Source organism: Pagrus pagrus, assembly GCF_965226575.1.
Source record: "Pagrus pagrus genome assembly, chromosome: 20".
In the NCBI taxonomy this organism is placed as follows: domain Eukaryota; kingdom Metazoa; phylum Chordata; class Actinopteri; order Spariformes; family Sparidae; genus Pagrus; species Pagrus pagrus.
Window position 1 is genome coordinate 102,356 of NC_140207.1, and position 17,374 is coordinate 119,729.

A 17,374-nucleotide genomic window follows, 5' to 3' on the forward strand; every position below is an offset into this window, starting at 1 on the left:
AGACGCTAACATGCTAATATGCTAACATTAATCTGATAGACGCTAACATGCTAACATGGATCTGATAGATCTCTGAGGACGTCAGCTCAGGTTGTGTATTTCTGTGTATGTGTTTCTGACAGTGTGTAGTTCAGGTTGTGTATTTCTGTGTGTGTGTTTCTGGCAGTGTGTAAATTCAGGTTGTGTATTTCTGTGTGTGTAGTTCAGGTTGTGTATTTCTGTGTGTGTGTTTCTGGCAGTGTGTAGTTCAGGTTGTGTATTTCTGTGTGTAGTTCAGGTTGTGTATTTCTGTGTGTGTGTTTATGTACCGAGGCGGCCTGTCTCCTGGCCTGATCGATCAGCTCTCTGATGTCAGACAGATTCCTGCTCAGTGTTTCTCCCAGCATGCTCAGCGGCTTTATCCGCTCCATGAGACGCTCTGTGCGATGCTCCACCTCCTCCAGCTTACGCTGCGCCTCATTGGCTGAGCACACAGGAAACAGGAAGTGTTACCAGCCAATAAAAGGTGTTGAGGTCTTTGAATTTATAAAGTGAAGATGGTGACCAACCTGCAGTGTATGTGTGAGTCGCCAGCTGGTTGGTCTCCCTCACTGTGTTGTTGGTGTTTTCCACCACAGAAGAAGAATCGTTCAGCTGCTGTGTGAGTGTGTGCAGCCGCTGCAGCGCCTCCTGCAGGCCGGAGCGAGCTGCTGCAGCCTGAAGCTGAACCTGCTGCAACGGCGAGGACGAACCTGATGGAAGACGACCAGCAACACGTCAACATGTCATACATTTACACATTAAAACAGTCAAATAATAAGTCTTCATATATTGCTATATTAGCAGAATGATATATTGATCGATTGATTCATACATCAGAGCATTAATACTGGAGGAGGCGGAGCTTGAACTCACCGTTAGAGAGGCTCTGCAGCTCTTTGATTGGCTGATGGAGGAGGAGGCTGAAGTTTTGAACTCTCTCTCTGACCAGCCCCAGTCTGCTGGTTACCATGGAGATGTTCAGCTGCAGGTCTGGAAGACAGACGGACAGTTAGACAGAGAGACAGACAGACGGAGAGACAGAGACTGACAGACAGAGAGACAGTTAGACAGGCAGACAGACAGAGAGAGACAGACAGACAGTCCTGTTGTGTGAATGTGAGCTGATTGGTTGATGTTGGCAGGTGCCAGTTAACCACAGAAGAAGAAGAAGAAGAAGAGGAAGAAGAGGACACATTCACAGTTGAACATGTGAGGAAGGTCACAGCCTCCTCATCATCGCTCCACACAGCTGATGTCACCCAGAGGTCACATTATTCATGACATCATCAGTTCTTCACTCAGGAAACAGACCTTCAGCTGCTTCAATGATTCGCCGACTTTCTTCTAAAACAGCTGAGCTGATGTTCAGTTTGGCTCCGCCCTCCTCCGACAGCGGCTGCTCTGAGTGGACGGTCTGAAACACACACACACACACACACACACACACACACACATTAGACCTGTGTGACTGCATTGGTTCAGTCGGGTCGTCATGTGATGTCATCCAGCAAATGGCTGCATCAGACAGCAGCATGAATGTAGAGGACTCTTTAATGTTACACACACACACACACACACACGTGTGTTTTCAGTCTGAACACACACTAACCATGTTGAGAGCAAGGGAGGCGGAGGTGTGGGCGATCGAGGCGACCTGCTGGGCGGAGTCAACTCGCTCTGTGATGTCACTGTCGAGCTGAACCAATCGGCTGCCGTTCTGAGACACATTACACACCGATGACAGAGAGCTGAGGGAGAGGGAAACAGAATTTAACACACACACACACACACACACACACACACACACACACACACACACACACACACTTACCTGTGCAGGGAGTGGGCGTGGCTCTGTAGCAGGTGGGTGTGGCTTTCTGCACGGTATACATTCTCAAGAGCGTCCGTCATCTTTAGTCCAACGACCAAACCGTCCACCTGTTTCCTCAGCAGGGGGCGCCACTGATCCAACTGACCGCTGAACACCTCCACCTGCTGCACACACCTCATGTTATTATTGATCAATCATCAAGATCTGATCATGATCAGAAGTCTGAGTAAGTTTGTCTTACTGAGGTGGTGTTTGACAACTCCTCCGTCAGGCTGACGGTGTCGTCCAGCAGCAGCTGACTGTCCTCTATCAGTCCGTCCACAGAGAGACTGGAGACAGACAGGTTCTGATGGACAGACTGGAGACAGACAGACAGACAGACAGACAGACAGGTAATGAACATCAGTTCAGGTGTTGAAAAGTTTCATTTAGAACCAAAAAACATTTTGTAGTTTTCATCAACCACCAGGTACTGACAGGTGTGTGTGTGTGTGTGTGTGTGTGTGTGTGTGCACCTGGCTGCAGGTGTGTGTGTGTGTGTGTGTGTGTGCACCTGGCTGCAGGTGTGTGTGTGTGTGTGTGTGTGTGTGTGTGTTTACCTGGTAGCGGTGCATCAGCGTGTGTGTGGCATCCAGCAAAGTGTGTGTTTGTGTGTTTAGTTTTGCGGCGTCGCTCAGCTGTGTGTGTGTGTGCTGCAGCGTTTTCATGCCAACAGTGAGGGAGGCAGACAGGGGGCGGAGCCTATCATCAACTGCCACCCTGCTGGACAGGAAGTCCCTCTGCAGGAAGTGGGCGAGAGACTCTGCAAGACTGCAGAGAGAGAGAGAGTATATTAGAGAGAATATTAATATTGTGTATACACACACACACACACACACACACACAGAAACATGCACACAAACACACACACAGAAACATGCACACAAACACACACAATTATTTTTCTTATTTTATTTTTTCTTGAATTTTACTCTATTTATATATGTATATATTAATTTATGAAGTGTATTTTTGTCCTGTTTAATTGACACTTTATGCTTTAGCAACATCGTCTATGTGACATTCATGCAAATAAAGCAAACTGAATTGAATTGAATTGAGAGAGAGAGAGAGAGAGAGATCAATGAAACACACACAGACACACACACACGTCTATAAAGTGAAACATGTTGACGTCTCGCTCGTCGTTCAGGTTCGTTATAATAAAACAATATTATGAAACACACAAGACTCACCTGAACTCCTGATTGGCCGCAGCGTCAGCGGCCGTTAGGTTGACAGCTCTGATGGTTTCCAACATAGACTCCACCTCCTCCAGCAGACGCGTCTCATTGGCTGAACTGAGCTCTTCTTCTGTGGTCTGGTTCAGCTGCCCTGCCTCCCTCTGAAGCACTAGACCAATCAGATTTAAGAGTCACGTTAAGTCATTGTAACAGTTCTGGTTATGATGTCACTGATGATGCATTACTGGCATTATCAGGATCACATTGGTGTTGTTGTTTACCCCGAATGTTGTTCTGAAGGACGCTGATGGTCTCCAGCAGCAGTGCACCCTGGGAAACACTGTCCTTGGTGGACACACCCACTTTCTCCAGGTCATCAGACAGACGGGTGACCTAGCCAATCAGGAGACAGGAAGTTTATGAACCTCAACTCCCACAATCCTCTGCAGTTTTAACTCATCAGTGTTTTACAATCAGCTGATCATGATCAATATAAAATATAAAGAGCCGTTCACAGAGTGCATCACGGGTACCTGCTGCAGCACCGCGCTGAGGTCAGAGGTCACATGATTCAGCTCATCTTCCACTCTGGACAGACGCAGAGCGATGGAGCTGTTTTCTGAGAACATCACCTGTACGAATACACAGCAGGTAGCATGTTACCTTATATGGTCATTAGCCCACAGTCACACACTGCCCAGGTGAGTATCAACATAACATGTGCAACACCTGAACATTCACCTCCACACCAGCATGTGGTGTGTGTGTGTTTACCTGGATGTCTCGGGTCTGGTTCTCCAGCAACACTAGCTGACGGTATGGTGCCATGGCAACGCTGCTCAGGTTGACAGACAGGAGGTGGTCGTGTATTTTTTCCAGGTCGTCCAACAGAACGCCGGTGCACTCATCACCGCACGCTGCAGTCACAAACACACACACATCAGCTCTGATGACAGGCAACATGTGAACCTGTGTGTGTGTGTGTGTGTGTGTGTGTGTGTGTGTGTGTGTGTTTGTGTGTGTGTGTGTGTTTTATTACTTACACACACATTCTCCTCCCTGCAGGATGTGCCTCTCGTCACACTGGTCACATGACTGACCTTTGACCCCGGCCTTACACTCACACTGTCCACTCAGAGCGTCACACAGCGGCTGCAGCGAGCCCCATCCGCTGCAGTTACATGATGAACACACCCCACCTGGCGACGACGGGTTACCGTAGTAACCAACAGAACACCTGCAGGATGACAGCATACAGTCAGTGTGATGTCACTTCCTGTATCGTCCACCAGAACCGAGTGATCACGTGACGACTCTGACCTCTCACAGTATCTCCCCTCGTATCCGGTCTGACAGGCGGTGCAGCGGAAGTCACCAAGCGCTCCCTCCGACACACACGTGGGACTGAAACTACACACGCACACACACACACACACACACACATTAAAGTCAATAAACTGAAATGAAATTGAAACAAAGTTAAAATTTAAAAAGTCCAATGTGCAGTGTTACCTGTTGTCCCGTAGGGGGCAGGCACACAGTGAGCAGTCACTGATTGAACCATTAACATTCCCATAATACCCTGGGGCACATAGCTCGCAGCTCCGCCCACTGGTGTGATGCTGACAGCCCTGTACAAAAATATAGAAACATCCATTTCACCAATTTCTTTACTTTTACCTGAATGTGTGTATGTAAACATGCGTTAGCGCATGTGTTCACATGGGTTAGCATATGTTCGCGTGTTACCTGACACTCTCCAGTCTCCGTGTCGCAGCTCTCACTGTGGTTGCTACAGCGACATCGAACACAAGGACGAACAAACTGCGACTTCTGACTCTGAGACGACAACTCAGATAACGGCTGGTGGAAAAAACCTGTTGCACACTCCTGCAGACAGACCGGTCAGAGAGACAGAAACAGGTTAGACAGAGAGAGAGAGACAGGTCAGTGAGAGAGAGACAGGTCAGTGAGAGAGAGAGACAGGTCAGTGTGAAAGAGAGACAGGTCAGTGTGAAAGAGAGACAGGTCAGTGTGAGAGAGAGAGAGACAGGTCAGTGTGAGAGAGAGAGACAGGTCAGAGAGAGAGAGACAGGTCAGAGAGAGAGAGAGAGAGACAGGTCAGTGAGAGAGAGAGACAGGTCAGAGAGAGACGGGTCAGTGTGAGAGAGAGAGACAGGTCAGTGAGAGAGAGACACAGGTCAGAGAGAGAGAGACACAGGTCAGTGAGAGAGAGACACAGGTCAGAGAGAGAGAGACAGGTCAGTGAGAGAGAGACACAGGTCAGAGAGAGAGAGAGACAGGTCAGTGTGAAAGAGAGACAGGTCAGTGTGAGAGAGAGAGAGACAGGTCAGTGTGAGAGAGAGAGACAGGTCAGAGAGAGAGAGACAGGTCAGAGAGAGAGAGAGAGAGACATGTCAGTGAGAGAGAGAGACAGGTCAGAGAGAGACGGGTCAGTGTGAGAGAGAGAGACGGGTCAGTGAGAGAGAGACACAGGTCAGAGAGAGAGAGACACAGGTCAGAGAGAGAGAGAGACAGGTCAGTGAGAGAGAGAGACAGGTCAGTGTGAGAGAGAGAGAGACAGGTCAGTGAGAGAGAGAAACAGGTCAGAGAGAGAGAGAGACAGGTCAGTGAGAGAGAGAGACAGGTCAGTGTGAAAGAGAGACAGGTCAGTGTGAGAGAGAGAGAGACAGGTCAGTGTGAGAGAGAGAGACAGGTCAGAGAGAGAGAGACAGGTCAGAGAGAGAGAGAGAGAGACAGGTCAGTGAGAGAGAGACAGGTCAGAGAGAGAGAGAGAGAGACAGGTCAGTGAGAGAGAGACAGGTCAGAGAGAGAGAGAGACAGGTCAGTGAGAGAGAGAGACAGGTCAGTGTGAAAGAGAGACAGGTCAGTGTGAGAGAGAGAGAGACAGGTCAGTGTGAGAGAGAGAGACAGGTCAGAGAGAGAGAGACAGGTCAGAGAGAGAGAGAGAGAGAGACAGGTCAGAGAGAGAGAGAGACGGGTCAGTGTGAGAGAGAGAGACAGGTCAGTGAGAGAGAGACACAGGTCAGAGAGAGAGAGAGACAGGTCAGTGGGAGAGAGAGACAGGTCAGTGTGAAAGAGAGACAGGTCAGAGAGAGAGAGAGACAGGTCAGAGAGAGAGAGACAGGTCAGAGAGAGAGAGAGAGAGGTCAGAGAGAGAGACAGGTCAGAGAGAGAGACAGGTCAGTGAGGTTCAGTTATTACCTGACAGGACAGTCCGGTGTATCCAGGTGGACAGACGCAGGACTCAATCAATCTGGCCACGCCCCCTCTGACATCTACCCCCTCCCCTGACTCCACCCCCATGGCCGTTTCCATGGTGATGTTGGATATCCTGAATAAAAAACACAGACAGGAAATGACATGAACAGACGTGATGATGTCACTGCTGCTGCAACCAATCATCACACAGTCAGTCATGTGACCTGACTGGAGGTGTGGCTAATAGGGGTGGGCGATATGGGCAAAAAATAATATCTCAATATTTTTGGGGATTTTGGCGATAATGATAATCAGTCGATATCCTTCTTCAAAACGTCTCCGCTGACGTCTTTTTACCGCTGAAGGCACTTAGCGCTCTGAACGCTGAAGCTCATAGGATTTGTATTCAAAATAGGCGCTGCTAGCACTAGCTTGCATGCTGTAAACAAACAGACAGTAGACGGAGAAACTGAACACAACAAGAAGAAGATGAAAATGGCTAGTGCAAGGAAACAGAATCGTTGGTGTGGACCGATAATGAGGTCAAACTGCTGCTGCGACTCACACTTGTCTACAAGGCGAGTAAGTTGCAAGAAACACGAACACAAGCATGTAGTCCGCCATTGTTGTTGTTGAGACGTCGCGGGGTTCAGAGGTCGAAGGCAAGAGGTTGAGGGGTGGGGCGAATCCTGTCATGCCGTAGAGAGCGTTGCTGCACCGTGTGTTAAGTGGATGTGAGGAGTTTCCACGTGCGTTTCAATAATTTTGGCGAAGTAATTATCGAGTAAATACTCGATAATGGAAATTTGCACATCGTCAAAAACAACAATGACGATATTATTGCAAACGAAGCCACCCCTAGTGGCTAAAAGGACTTGGAGTCCGGCCAGTCAGCAGCCTCCTCAGCTGATGTGTGTCAGTCAAACTGACTAAAAACCCACATATGTGTACAGTACACAGTACACAGTACACGTACACATTATACAGTACATGTGCAGTACACAGTACATTAACAGTACACAGTATATGTGCAGTATTTGTGCAGTATATGTACAGTATGTATACACAGTACACCTACAGTACATGTACACAGTATATAGAGTATTTGTACCTGCTCTGCTGCAGTCTGGTTCCGTATGACGCCTTGATGATGACGTACTCGATGTTACTGAGGACAGACATGAAGTCAGCGTGACTCACCGACTTCTCCGACACCGAGTTAAAGTACTTCCACTTGTGCTGTAACACACACACACAAACACACACACGCACACACACACACACACACACACACACATTATAATTAATGGTCCAATCATTTCAGTTTCAGCTGCTCTGTTTTTTTCACATGATTCTCAGCAGCCGTACCTCTGTCATCCTGATGACATGTTGTGACCTAACACCGTTGCTAGGGGAAACCATGTCAGTGTATATCACCAGCTTCCTCAGGCTCCCGCCCCTTATCAGGACTTGAGGTTCATGATTGGACAGCCCCGTGCCATCCTCCGCGTAAAAGGTGATGATGTAAGACAGCAGGCCGCCATATGACAACAGCTACAAAACAAAGTACACATGACACAATGTACAAGGTATCGTCAGGCCTGTCAGTCAACAGATTGGGCAGCAGCATCGTCAGGCCTGTCAGTCAACAGATTGGGCAGCAGCATCGTCAGGCCTGTCAGTCAACAGATTGGGCAGCAGCATCGTCAGGCCTGTTAGTCAACAGAATGGGCAGCAGTACCTGTTGTCCCTCGAACTGTGGGGGCAGTCTCCAGTAGAGCGGACCAGCCAGCCTGCTGCTGTTCAGCTGTCTGGTGTCGAGCAGCATGTCGCCACCCTGCTGGTAAACTCCAGATACTACACCCTGCAGGTTAGACTGACTGACCACTGACAGGAGAGCAGGAGAGTGAGCCAGGGTGATCTATGGAGGTGGGAGGGTTATATTAACAGATGTCTCTCTAATGCCACAAGTAAAACTGGTAAATGAGAACATGTTAATATGAAACGTGTATAAATATACTGTTTGTATCGGGCAGAGGTGGTTTAACTTCTTAACACTTGACAAAACCTCTAAAAATAATGTGGATGTTTCACTCAGGTCCTATTTTTTTAATGACAAGTTGTGTTTGTTTTCTGTGTCATATTATTGATTATTTATTACTTTCACACATCCTGAAGTTTTTATTGACTGTACGACAGTAACAGATGTTTCTGTCTGGTTCTGACGGATCAGGTGTTTTTCTGCAACAACCAAACAGAACACGACAGTAACAGATGTTTCTGTCTGGTTCTGACGGATCAGGTGTGTTCTGCAACAACCAAACAGAACACACCTGTGAGTTCCATTCTTAGAAATATTGAACATTATCTTTTAAAATGCTACACATTCATTACATACAGGTGCTCTGTTAAGTGCTGTGTTGTGTATTGATGTTGTATATGTACAGTATACATGTAGTACAGATGTGTACTTGTACTCACAGGTACTCTGTAGAGTCCGCCCTGCTCTTCACAGTCTCTGCTGTGTCCTGAACAGAAACACTGAGAGCAGCCGTCTGGATTCTCAGCTGACAGAGCGAAAAAACCCGAGACACACTCCTCACAGCGCCGCCCTGACACGCCAACCTATAGAATATATACATTATATATGATGTACAATTATTCATATGGACACACAACTATATATTTATAAATGCATCAACAAACTCACACCTGTGAAATCTATACGTACCTTACACACACACTCTCCTGTGTGTCGACAGTCACACACTCGCAGCGTCGTGTTGCAGAACTTCTCGTCTGTTCCTGCCTCGTCACAGCCGCACGCTAAGCATGCTGGGTAACCATGGTAACCAGGGGCACACAGGTCACATGACTTGCCTGAGAACCCCTCTCTGCACAGACACTGCCCATTGGATAGATCACACTGAGGGGCGGAGCTTCCTGCTGTGCTGCAGCTGCACGGCTATAGAGACACCAGGACGTCAGTGTATGTGTGCGCGCGTATTACCTGTGTATTTATGTGTATTTGTGTGTATATCCTGTGTATTTGTGTGTATATCCTGTGTATTTGTGTGTACTTCCTGTGTATTTGTGTGCATTTCCTGTGTATTTGTGTGCATTTGTGTGTATATCCTGTGTATTTGTGTGTATTTGTGTGTACTTCCTGTGTATTTGTGTGTACTTCCTGTGTATTTGTGTGCATTGCCTGTGTATTTGTGTGCATTTCCTGTGTATTTGTGTGTACTTCCTGTGTATTTGTGTATACTTCCTGTGTATTTGTGTGTATCTGTGTTTACCTTGCAGCCCATCGTGGGGTCATGACCCCAGTAGCCTGTCTCACACCTGTCGCAGGTGTCTCCCTCGGTGTGGGCGGGGCAGATGCACTCACCGGTCTCAGGGTCACAGTTCCCTCCGGTGTGATCACAAGTGCATGCTGGGAGGAGAAGAGACGACAGCCAATCAGAGTTGAGAGAGAAATTACATCAGTCAGACCGACTGTCACCTGCTCTGTTTGACTACCTGTGCAGCCGTCAGCATCGAAACCGTAGTAACCATGGCTACAGTGGTCACACTTCTCTCCGGCCACGCCCTCCACACACTGGCACTGCCCCTCCTCATCACATGACTTAGAGAGAGATCCTGATTGGTTACAGCCACAGACTTCACAGCCCCGCCCACTCTGCAGCCCGAAGAACCCCGTCTGAAAAAAATTATAACAAATTATTAATAATGAAAAAAGATAAAATCATGAAGATGCAAATTTTGAAATTCTGCTGAGCAAAGTGTGTGTGTGTGTGTGTGTGTGTGTGTGTGTGTGTGTGTGTGTGTCTCACCTGGCAGCGGTCACAGGTGCGTCCCGTCACGTTCTCTGTGCATGAACACTGACCTGTTGTGACATCACACACACTGGAGACGGTGCCTCTGACATCACAGCCACACTCTGAGAAAAAGAGAGAGAGAGCCCCACCCACCATCAGTCTGACTCTGAAGCCCCGACCACCATCAGTCTGACTCTGAAGCCCCGACCACCATCAGTCTGACTCTGAAGCCCGCCCACCACCAGCCTGACCCCGAAGCCCCGCCCACCACCAGCCTGACCCCGAAGCCCCGCCCACCACCAGCCTGACCCCGAAGCCCCGCCCACCACCAGCCTGACCCTGAAGCCCCGCCCACCACCAGCCTGACCCTGAAGGAGAGAGGAGACGAGGAGACAACGGGAAGAGAGAGGAGATGAGGAAACCACGGGAGGAGAGAGGAGACGAGGAGACAAGGAAACCACGGGAGGAGAGAGGAGACGAGGAGACAAGGAAACCACTGGAGGAGAGAGGAGACGAGGAAACCATGGGGGGAGAGGACACACACACAGTCTTGTATTTATAGCAGCAAGAATGTTGATCTTTTCAAATCCAGATTAGATTTGACCTCTGACCTCTTTGTTCTGCTGCCACATGACTCTTTCTGTGTGTGTGTGTGTGTGTGTGTGTGTGTGTGTGTGTGTGTGTCCAGATAAATTCTTGAACCAGTTGAACTTTCACAAGAGTCCAGTAGAATATTTTGCCTCTTATTCAAACCGCCGATCAGCTCTCAGCTCACTGCTTCCTCCCAGGACAAACCCTGTTTCACCACGCAGGAGGAGTGTGTGTGTGTGTGTGTGTGTGTGTGTGTGTGTGTGTGTGTGTGTCTCACCCTGACAGTCCTTGGCGTACACCGCGTCTCCATAGTAACCTGGTTGGCAGACCTCACAGTGTCTCCCAGCAGTATTACCAAGGCAACGCAGACACTCGCCGGTGATGATGTCACAGTGCCCTGCTTCGCTGACGTTCACGTTGCCGTGACACTCACAGTGGACACATGTCCCGCCCATTACTTGTGGGTTACCATAGAAACCACTGGCACACCTGGAGACACAGATAGACGGGTGTCAACAGAAGGTCCGCTGCTTCTGATTGGTGGATCATTCTGTCAATCATCCTCACCTCTCACAGTTGGTTCCTGTGTATCCTTCCTGACACCGGTCACATGACACCTGGCCGGACGGCTCCAGCACACAGGTGGGACTGAAACTGGAACACACACGCTGTCAAAATTTCTGGATACTAATAAAGTTATTTTCAGTTCAAATCAGAGGAGACGTGACAGAAGACGCACAGAGATGACTTTTACTGAGGAGCAACAGAAATCATCCTGACTGGAAACAAACTGTCTGGTTGATCACGGCCCAGGACAGAACGGCTCTACAGCAGCTGATTAGAACCACCAGAACATCACTGGTACCATCTACAGAGCATCAGTGACATCAGTCAAGTGAGACGTCTGCACAGAGCCAAGAGATACTACAAGACAACACCCACCCAGACACAGTCTGTTCACCCTGCTGCCACCTGACGACAGATACAGAAGTATCTGCTGACAGAGCGCCAGACTACAGAGCAGCTACACTCCTCAGACTGAGAGACTCCTGAACTCATCCTCAATAAATATAACACAGTACAGACATGTCTTCAACAGAATGTCAACACTGTTGTTTCTCTGTTGATGCTTGCTGTAAAAAACATTATATCACTGTAGAGAACATTATTTAGTTGTAGAGAACATTATTTAGTTGTAGAGAACATTATTTTGCTGTAGAGAACTTTATTTCACTGTAGAGAACATTATTTTGCTGTAGAGAACTTTATTTAGTTGTAGAGAACTTTATTTTGCTGTAGAGAACTTTATTTAGTTGTAGAGAACATTATTTAGTTGTAGAGAACTTTATTTTGCTGTAGAGAACATTATTTCACTGTAGAGAACTTTATTTAGTTGTAGAGAACATTATTTCACTGTAGAGAACATTATTTTGCTGTAGAGAACTTTATTTAGTTTTAGAGAACTTTATTTAGTTGTAGAGAACAATCTTTCACTGTAGAGAACATTATTTTGCTGTAGAGAACTTTATTTAGTTGTAGAGAACATTATTTAGTTGTAGAGAACTTTATTTAGTTATAGAGAACTTTATTTTGCTGTAGAGAACTTTATTTAGTTGTAGAGAACAATATTTCGCTGTAGAGAACTTTATTTAGTTGTAGAGAACATTATTTCACTGTAGAGAACATTATTTTGCTGTAGAGAACTTTATTTAGTTGTAGAGAACATTATTTCACTGTAGAGAACATTATTTTGCTGTAGAGAACTTTATTTAGTTGTAGAGAACTTTATTTAGTTGTAGAGAACATTATTTCACTGTAGAGAACATTATTTTGCTGTAGAGAACATTATTTAGTTGTAGAGAACTTTATTTAGTTGTAGAGAACTTTATTTTGCTGTAGAGAACTTTATTTAGTTGAAGAGAACATTATTTTGCTGTAGCAAACTTTATTTAATTGTAGAGAACATTATTTAGTTGTAGAGAACTTTATTTAGTTGTAGAGAACATTATTTCGCTGTAGAGAACATTATTTCGCTGTAGAGAACATTATTTCACTGTACAGAACATTATTTTGCTGTAGAGAACATTATTTCGCTGTAGAGAACATTATTTCACTGTAGAGAACATTTTTTAGCTGTAGAGAACATTATTTCACTGTAGAGAACTTTATTTCACTGTAGAGAACATTATTTTGCTGTAGAGAACTTTATTTAGTTGTAGAGAACATTATTTAGTTGTAGAGAACTATATTTCACTGTAGAGAACTTTATTTAGTTGTAGAGAACATTATTTTGCTGTAGAGAACTTTATTTAGTTGTAGAGAACATTATTTCACTGTAGAGAACATTATTTTGCTGTAGAGAACTTTATTTAGTTGTAGAGAACATTAATTAGTTGTAGAGAGCCTTATTTGTAGAGAACTTTTTTTAGTTGTAGAGAACATTATTTAGTTGTAGAGAACTTTATTTAGTTGTAGAGAACTTTATTTTGCTGTAGAGAACTTTATTTAGTTGTAGCGAACTTTATTCCGCTGTAGCGAACTTTATTTAATTGTAGAGAACATTATTTAGTTGTAGAGAACTTTATTTAGTTGTAGAGAACATTATATCGCTGTAGAGAACATTATTTCGCTGTAGAGAACATTATTTCACTGTACAGAACATTTTTTAGCTGTAGAGAACATTATTTCACTGTAGAGGACATTATTTCACTGTAGAGAACATTATTTTGCTGTAGAGAACATTATTTCACTGTAGAGAACATTATTCGCTATAGAGAACATTATTTCGCTGTAGAGAACATTATTTCACTGTAGAGAACATTATTTCACTGTACAGAACATTATTTCACTGTAAAGAACATTATTTTGCTGTAGAGAACATTATTTCGCTGTAGAGAACATTATTTTGCTCAGTGTTTAATATGAGAGTGACGAATAAAGAACTTGACCATTTTAGGTCATTTTTGAAGGTTATAAACTAAAATTACACACTGCTCCTTTAATGAGTTTGTTTAGTCCGAACCTGTTGGACGGCTCCGTCAGAGGACATGGACACAGCCGACAGTCATCTGCTGTCCCCTCTGTGGCATCACCATAGAAGCCAGGAAGACACTGATCGCAGTGAGGACCAGTGGTATTATTGGTACAACCCTGAAAGACAGACAGACAGACAGACATTTAGTCAGTGTCTTAACTGATGTCACCTGTGGAGAGAACATTATTCCTGATTAATAAAATCCTCAACAAATCCTGCGTGTCGACCTGCTCATGTCCAGATCCAAAGAGACATCCAGTTCAGACCGATCATATAGTTTAATAAAATATCTCATGTTTTAGTCAAGTGGTCACATTGAAGGATGAGCACAGCTAAGTTCACACATCATAGAACTGAAGAGACCAATCAGGAGTAGGAAGGCTGTGGGTGGTTAGCGACCACTGACTGACTGAGTCTGTAGTGTGTGTGTTGTTTTACACACACACACACACACACACACACACACACACACACACACACACAAGCTCTTCAAGTATTTTGTTACAAATTAAATGTTTTCAGAGCCAGACAAATATAAATTACAAAAACACTCAAAAATATGTTTAATAAAGGACTTTAAATAGGTTTAAGTGAAATACTGCCCATCTGTGATTGGTCGTTTTATTCTGCGTTTGTTCAAACTCACCAAACAAACTCCGTTGATGTCGCACTCTGTGGCATGGTCGTTACACTCACACTGCATACAGTTTCCTCCAAATAAAACTCCACCCACCCTGTAGAAACCTGGGAGACACACCTACACACACAAAAATACACAAAACAGGTTTACAGGTTTAATAATCACTGATTATTTTTATCGTCAGTGTTTAACAGAACTAACAGTAAAGTTCTGAGTGCTATATCACAGGCAACTGGACTTGTTTGCTCCAGTTGCCTGTGATATAGGACTACCATGACCTTCATCAACACTAACAGTAAATTAATAACGAAGTACTGACCTCACAGGAAGTGCCGCTATAACCCCATGGACATTCACACATCTCCACGCCAACCGCCTGAACGCCAGAAACTGAACCAGAGTCAGCATAGTCCAGAGACACAGAACTGAGACTGAGAAACAGACAGGTCAGATAGAGAGACAGGTCAGATAGAGAGACGGGTCAGATAGAGAGACAGGTCAGATAGAGAGACGGGTCAGATAGAGAGACAGGTCAGGTAGAGAGACAGGTCAGTGACAGACAGACATCTTCCTCTCAGTGTGTTCAAAGCTGAGCTCATCATACTGAACCGCCTCCACTGACGCCTTCAGTGTCACCAGCAACAGTGATGGATGCTGACTGTTGCTTCCTGTGTCTGGACCACAAAGCTGCACTTCACACACCTCAAAGACGCCAGCCAGCCGCCAAATAACTCGCACATTCTGCTTCTGTGAGAGGAAACGATTCTCCACAGCAGCAGGTGGCGATAGTCTGTATTCAGTCTAACAGAGAAACCAGACTGCAGATACACAAACTGTTGTTTTTCACCCCACTCCCTCTAATGGAGAACAAGTTTTAAATGTCTCAGGGGAAGACGAGGCGGAGACTCATGAGGACAAACTGACCAAACGGGAGACTACAGAGACCAGGACCACAGCCGAGGACTGGAACAGAGACCAGGACCATGGCCGAGGACTGGAACCTCTGAACCGGACCTCTGAACTCCTTCACTTCTCGGGGCAGGGACTCACTGCACCCTGGTCAGGAGCCCTCTCATCTACAGATTCTCACCCTGCAGCTTCACACTCAGCTGAAAAACTGAAAATCAGACTGGACCTCCAGTTAGGGTTAGGGTTAGTCCACTGATCCAGGACAAGGACAGAATCCACATCAGTCCATTTGAATCCAAAGTTTTTCAGGAGGCCGAGCAGTGTGACCCTCTGATAGTCGGAGCTCTGGGGTCTTTTTTTTTTAAAATATGAACCACCACCTGAGGCTGCCAGTCCACACATACTGTCCCCGAACTCCACAAGAGCCTGAAGAGTCGAGCAGCCCAACAATGTCCAGAGCGATCAGAATCTTACTGATACTGTAAAGCAGTTTAAAGACTGTTAAATGCTCTTAACAAACACAGTTCACTCCGTGTAACCAGCTGACTTAGTTCTCACCGTATCTGTCCGTCAGCAGAGGCGTTCAGGTGAACTCTGACCCTCAGTGATGTCACGTCAGTGAGGAGCGACAGCACGTCATCGCGAGTAACGTGAACGCCAGTCTGAACATCCAGGAAGTGCCTCCCAGCCATCTCCACGGCAACCGAGCGCTCGGCCAATGGAGAGAGGAAGAGAAGAAGAGGAGGCGACAGACGAAGAGCACGACCATTTCCCTGGAGACGAGAGAGAGTTGTAGTCCTTCTAGATGCCATGATTGTAGTTTTTAACGTTAAAACTAATCCAAAACTTACATTTGTTTACATTAACATTTTAAACATGTTTAAACATTAAAGATAACTTACTAGAAACTGTTAAATAATTACACTTGTTCAAACATTTTAAGTAGTTTGTTCTCACCTCAATGATGATGTCAGAGTGGGCGGGAAGGGAATGGTCTTCATTGTCCAATGGGATGTCGTAAACTACAGAGTAGTTCAGAAAACCTCCATAGGACACCAGCTAGAGACAGACAGGAAGACAGACAGGAAGACAGACAGTTAGACAGACAGGTTCCTGGTTACAGGGTGATGGAATAATGACCAAATATGGAAATGGTGGTTGACCTTGTTGCCAAGGAAACTGTTGGGCGCCGCCCAAGACAGCACGTGTTGGTGGGTGTGGCCAGAAGAAGTGTTGCTGGGGATGGGGAGGTCGTTGCCATGGATGACAGGTGATGTGTGGAGGGACTGAGAGGGGCGGAGCCAAGCATCTGTATGAAGCACCTGAAAAAATTTTCTTTGTAAAAACTTCATATTTAGAGGGTAACATGATATACTGCTGTGTTACCTGCGTACAGGTGTGTCTGTGTGTTACCTGAGTACAAGTGTGTCTGTGTGTTACCTGAGTACAAGTGTGTCTGTGTGTTACCTGAGTACAAGCGTGTCTGTGTGTTACCTGCGTACAGGTGTGTCTGTGTGTTACCTGCGTATAGGTGTGCCTGTGTGTTACCTGTGCTGTGGACCAGGCGGAGCTCTCGCAGACGTCGGACACACCAAAGCAGAAACAGTCGGTGCAGCCGAGCAGATTATTCTTCTGCAGGTTGTAGAAACCTGGTTTGCACAGGTCACAGTGAGCTCCCATCACGTTCACCTGAGGGGAAGAGAACAGGTGAGATGTCAGAGAACAGGTGAGATGTATTTAGAAAGGCGTTATATTACTTTGTTACCGCTAAAGTAATGTAATTTGTTAAAAACAACAGTGATGACTGATGAAGATGAAGATGAAGATGGTGGAGTTAGTGATGATCACTGTGTTTACCTTGCAGTTGCAGGCCCTGCAGGGGTCGGTGTTGATGCTGCCGGACAGGTTACACTCACATCGAGCACAGAGAGGAAAGTCTCTGAATCCAAATGCACAACGATCACACTGTAGACCTGCAAAACCCTCCTTACACACACACTGACCTGCACGCACACACACAGCAGATACACACTCAGTGAGAGCTACGATACAACTTGTTGCTACTGTAGTTCACCCTATAAC

At 46.0% G+C, this 17,374-nt stretch overlaps 1 protein-coding gene across 2 annotated transcripts in view; it reads right to left on the reverse strand.

Moving 5' to 3' along the window:
* The window catches only part of lama1 (laminin, alpha 1), a 32,328-nt gene that overhangs the window by 8,000 nt on the left and 6,954 nt on the right, over positions 1–17,374 (reverse strand). Inside the window, exons 11-45 of one of the 2 annotated variants that reach the window (XM_084339805.1) lie at positions 17,150–17,295; positions 16,841–16,981; positions 16,456–16,614; positions 16,250–16,351; positions 15,851–16,065; positions 14,703–14,814; positions 14,390–14,500; positions 13,732–13,859; positions 11,277–11,363; positions 10,987–11,198; positions 10,134–10,240; positions 9,820–10,000; positions 9,597–9,733; positions 9,029–9,262; positions 8,779–8,922; positions 8,039–8,218; positions 7,666–7,851; positions 7,409–7,536; positions 6,301–6,430; positions 4,825–4,965; positions 4,588–4,706; positions 4,396–4,485; positions 4,119–4,312; positions 3,850–3,992; positions 3,609–3,707; positions 3,357–3,468; positions 3,088–3,244; positions 2,452–2,662; positions 2,094–2,210; positions 1,853–2,013; positions 1,631–1,769; positions 1,333–1,435; positions 895–1,011; positions 549–731; positions 309–463 (exon numbers count right to left, since the gene is read on the reverse strand). In XM_084339805.1, coding sequence (XP_084195931.1) covers positions 309–463; positions 549–731; positions 895–1,011; positions 1,333–1,435; positions 1,631–1,769; positions 1,853–2,013; positions 2,094–2,210; positions 2,452–2,662; positions 3,088–3,244; positions 3,357–3,468; positions 3,609–3,707; positions 3,850–3,992; positions 4,119–4,312; positions 4,396–4,485; positions 4,588–4,706; positions 4,825–4,965; positions 6,301–6,430; positions 7,409–7,536; positions 7,666–7,851; positions 8,039–8,218; positions 8,779–8,922; positions 9,029–9,262; positions 9,597–9,733; positions 9,820–10,000; positions 10,134–10,240; positions 10,987–11,198; positions 11,277–11,363; positions 13,732–13,859; positions 14,390–14,500; positions 14,703–14,814; positions 15,851–16,065; positions 16,250–16,351; positions 16,456–16,614; positions 16,841–16,981; positions 17,150–17,295 — 5,081 coding nt within the window. Of the gene's footprint in view, positions 1–308; positions 464–548; positions 732–894; positions 1,012–1,332; positions 1,436–1,630; positions 1,770–1,852; positions 2,017–2,093; positions 2,211–2,451; positions 2,663–3,087; positions 3,245–3,356; positions 3,469–3,608; positions 3,708–3,849; positions 3,993–4,118; positions 4,313–4,395; positions 4,486–4,587; positions 4,707–4,824; positions 4,966–6,300; positions 6,431–7,408; positions 7,537–7,665; positions 7,852–8,038; positions 8,219–8,778; positions 8,923–9,028; positions 9,263–9,596; positions 9,734–9,819; positions 10,001–10,133; positions 10,241–10,986; positions 11,199–11,276; positions 11,364–13,731; positions 13,860–14,389; positions 14,501–14,702; positions 14,815–15,850; positions 16,066–16,249; positions 16,352–16,455; positions 16,615–16,840; positions 16,982–17,149; positions 17,296–17,374 lie in introns of both variants that reach the window. The other variant, XM_084339804.1, reaches the window with a different exon arrangement.